The following is a 4,505-nucleotide window of genomic DNA, read 5'->3' as shown; positions in this document are numbered from 1 at the left end:
AAAATATTTTTGATTATTGAATTTAATAATATTTAAAAATAATCATAAAATATTTAATTATATAAATATGATGATATACTTCTAAAACTAATGTTAATAAACATATTACATAATTTGGAAATTTATCTTGAAGTAATGATAATAGATATGACTTAAAATTTAAAAAACTCAAAGATGAGAAAAGACTGCAATTATATTAAAAAATTCAATAATATATTTACTATATAACTGCACCTTTTATTATTTACCTCTAAAATTTAATAATTAGAGAACACTTAGAATTTAATAATTATGAAAAGGTTGAAAATCAAAGAGCCAGTTTACCCTAATAATTCTCCAACGGTATGCAAAAATAGGTGAACTGCTGCATTGGTCCTTTGCATTTCGTAAGGGAAAAGGAAGTTGTAATCAAATTAGTGCAGACTTTAGCCAAATGCTAATTTAGAATCCGCATTGATCTCATCTCATCATCCGCTGGATTTGAAGCTTTTTGCCTCGCACGATTATTCAGTTAGTTTCAAGAATAGGCATTACGTTATATTACCATCATAGTGGTTTTACATTTATGGATGTTTCATCATTGTTAACACTGAGGGAGCGCTGAGTATATGATCAAAGGAGCCTCTGCTCAGTGCATTTTTCTTGCATAGCTGAAGACGAGTCATACGAGATATATGATTAAAATAGTTTCCATATTGAATTCATGCCGTGTCTTACTTATTCCTGAAAATTTAAGGAGGGAAAGCAGGATGCGCTCTTCCAGTATGTACGATGCAATTTGAACATCTCATTTACCTTACGTTTGGTCTTCACCGTGCATTCGCTGTGCAGGAGCAAGCACAGTTTGGTGACTACACCAGTCTGCAACATTTCATCAACTACTCGCTTCGAAAGAGATAATTTACAAAGCAACCAGAGAATCCGAAAGGCTTTTTCCGTTGCCAAGTCGGAGACTCTCATTATTTTCTTAGAGACTGCAGGAATGCCCATGGCGTGGTCGGCCACGGCGGCCCTTCCTTCTGCACATCCGCACAACACGTTGAGAAGACATAACATCCTCTCACAGTTGCATTTTTTCTCGGGAGTCTGATCAGGAAGAGATTCGATCAACACAGACACCGCCCCTGCCTCGATAGCGTTTATTCTGCTGTGCTGGCTGTTGGAAGTGATGGCTGTGAGCATTTCAAGGGCAGCTACTGTAGCCTGGTGGCACACCTCTTCAGTCAACAGCTCCAGCAGCCCTTCTATTAACTCACCGTTGGCGTTCATAACAAGCCGCTCCAGGCCTTTCCTTGTTAGCGTCTGCAACAGCATGGCGGCATGAAATCGTGCGTTGGAGGTGCCTCTCTTGAGAACGGAGGCCAGGGAGGCAAGACACTTGCCTGTGGCGATCGAATCAAGCGTCTCATCCAGCAAAGGAAGAGAATAAAGAATTCCCAATGCTTCCTCGCAGGCGACTGCAGCATCGTAACAGCAACCCACTTCATCGTTCTCTGTGGAATGACTTTCAATAACAGAGATTAGGGCAGCCGGTGCGGCAGAGGAAGCGATTAATCGCCTGTTGCTCTCGCTCTCACCAGCCAAAGATCTCAGCTTCTTCAACGCCTTCACTTGAAATGATGCCATGTCTAGGAGTAATTTATTGAGGCGATCTGCATCGAGTGGTGGCCGGGGAGTGGAGATCCGTTGGACGCCAGAGGAGGAGTTGAGGACGCACCAGTGTTGGATGAGGCGTCGCAGCGTGTGGTTGGGTGTGAGCTCAATGTTGTGAAGGGGTTGCTTTGTGAGAGGGCAGGTGTTGTTCCCCAGTGTAAACATCCACTTCTCAACGCTCTGCCTGTCGTAGGTCGCACCGGTGCAGAGCGTGACAGGATCTGTCATGAGTTGCATGGATATGGGGCACGAGAAATACGAAGGAATTTCCACCTCTGTGGAATCCATATGCTTCCACACACCAAATAACAGAGAGAGCCGAGTGTGGGATTTTCTTTACAAGGCCGAGGAGTTGTGGAGTTGAAATGTATAGTGGTGATTGAGGATGCCACCAATGCTTATATGATTTCATTGAGCGAAAATATCGCATACGGGAAGGAGGAAACCATGTCACCGCGGGTTCTACGTGGGTTCTGCGTGGATTGCAACCTGCTGCTGCTCTAAAATAGACCTAAAGCAGGCGGTCTTCCATTTTATACATAAATGTGGCAGGTGTTATCAGGACATTGAATGGCATAGTCAAATATCGGCAGTCTCATCACCGGCAACGTCTTTTCGGGAGGTACATTTGACCGTAATTTGTTCGTTTTATTTCAAATTAAAAATTATGTTTATTTGAATTTTATTGAATTAGTGAGTACGGTCAAATGGGATTCAGAATTGTCGGTAGGCGCCTTCCTTTTCTTTTTGTGGACGATTTCTGTTTTCTCCAGCCGTAAATTTTGACCGTTTATGAGGCATTAAATATTTTTGAAAAATTCTCGGAACGGATTTGCCAACGCGAAAACCACGGTTAACAGGGAAAGGGAAGACCACATATTATGTTTTAAAAATCCGTTTGAAAGTGGACGGTTATTTATCTATAAATATACGAAGACATGAGGAAACTATAGTGTGCACTATGGAACTTTCAAAGAATTGAAGGCTTTCAAGGGCATTTTGGTTGGGATTGTTTATTTATTTATTATTATTTTAATTATTTTTTTATTTCTACATGGGTTTAGTGTTGTATTATTGTTTGTAATAGTTGTTGTTTTTTTTAAAAAAAAAAACGGGTAAACACTTTTGACCTGGAAGTGAGGCCACACTTCACTTGTTCAAATCGGCCAGCACAATGAAATTGTAATAGTTTTATTAAAATAGATATTTTAATAATATTTATTTGAAAACAATTGAAATTATTTTAAGATTAGAGATAACAATTTTCCACAATCCATAATGTAGTTAGCTGTTCTTTCTTTTTTTCACAAAAAAACATACACAATCACACCACGAAAGAACAACTAATTATTTTAAGATGTTAATTTGTTATTTAATATTATTTTAATTAATCAATTTTTTTATTTTATTGATAGTTAATATGTTATAGTTGTGAAACATAAATAAATTGTGATATCAATGATTCATCTTAAAAAATGTGTTGAAAAAAATACACAAATTAAGTTCAAGTTTACCAACTTTCACGCAAAATATTTAACTTATATGTTGTTACATAAAAATTGAACTAATTATGCCGAGAGGCATCTACAATGACATACAAACATCCTTAAACAAGAAATTGATTTTGATTTGATGTGTAGATGATAGGCAAATAAGCAAAAAAATGATTTTGATTTGACATGTAGATGATAGGCAAATGCATGCATATTTTAGTTTCTCTATAAGTATTATTTTATTAATCTGAATAAAATAAAATCATTGCCACTTGTCTACATCTTTAATGAGAGTGAAAGAGTGCAGCATTATTTTGTGCCGAGAGGCATCTACAATGACATACAAACATCCTTAAACAAGAAATTGATTTTGATTTGATGTGTAGATGATAGGCAAATAAGCAAAAAATTGATTTTGATTTGACATGTAGATGATAGGCAAATGCATGCATATTTTAGTTTCTCTATAAGTATTATTTTATTAATCTGAATAAAATAAAATTATTGCCACTTGTCTACATCTTTAATGAGAGTGAAAGAGTGCAGCATTATTTTGCTCCATGTCCTTCTTGACAATTAATAAACATGCAAGACAATTATGTGATATCTCTCCACATTATTTTACATATATTTAAAAAAATATATAATTATACTAGTTAATCGAAGTCCAAAATAAGAAAAAAAGTCCAATGCTTCGAATAGTAATAAATGAGACCATTCGCTATCATAGAGAGAAGAAAAAATACATTTTAATGCACAAGTCAATGTTCATTTCCCATTTATATCATTGATCATTAATGTAAAGGTCTCAAATATATCAACTAAAAAGCTATGATAAGAAAAAAACTTAATTCAAATAAAAATAGTTAATAAAAAGTATCTATTTGACTTGCTATATTCATGACCAATAATCATTTTCTCTTTTCTTTATCACTAAATAAGAAAATAATATTTTTAAATATTGTACTTATATTTCATAAAAACATGCCCACACATATTAAACATATAAAACAAATATCTTAAACATATATAAATATGAATAATACAGGACTTCTTAAATTTAGATCTAAAATTTAATAATCAAGAAAACTTTAAGAAACTGATTTTAGGTTAAGTATTTCTCTCATCTCATTTTCCCAGCGCTTACCTTAGCATTGCTCTTGCCCGCTCCTTAAATCACAATCGCTCTACAAAATTTTAAACCCTGTTGTTTTACGGTTATGAATGGTAAGTACATTGTTGACTATTTTGTCCACTTTAACTGTACCGTTTTCGAAGGGATGCGGATTAACAGGCTTAAGTTCTATTTTTTTACTATTTTAAATGGCAGTATTTTATTTATTTATATAACACACATAT

At 35.1% G+C, this 4,505-nt stretch overlaps 1 protein-coding gene across 1 annotated transcript; it reads right to left on the bottom strand.

Annotated features, from left to right (window-relative positions):
- Positions 1-281: 281 nt before the first annotated feature.
- On the bottom strand, positions 282-2,002 carry LOC131038159 (E3 ubiquitin-protein ligase PUB23-like). The gene has a single exon (XM_057970505.2). The coding sequence runs from the start codon at positions 1,939-1,941 to the stop codon at positions 718-720; it is 1,224 nt and encodes a 407-aa protein (XP_057826488.2). The 5' UTR covers positions 1,942-2,002; the 3' UTR covers positions 282-717.
- Between the last annotated feature and the right edge of the window lie 2,503 nt (positions 2,003-4,505).

Source organism: Cryptomeria japonica, chromosome 11, assembly GCF_030272615.1.
Source record: "Cryptomeria japonica chromosome 11, Sugi_1.0, whole genome shotgun sequence".
Classification (NCBI taxonomy): Eukaryota; Viridiplantae; Streptophyta; class Pinopsida; order Cupressales; family Cupressaceae; genus Cryptomeria; species Cryptomeria japonica.
Note: the sequence above shows the minus strand (reverse complement) of the source record. Positions and strands in the feature narration are given on the sequence as shown.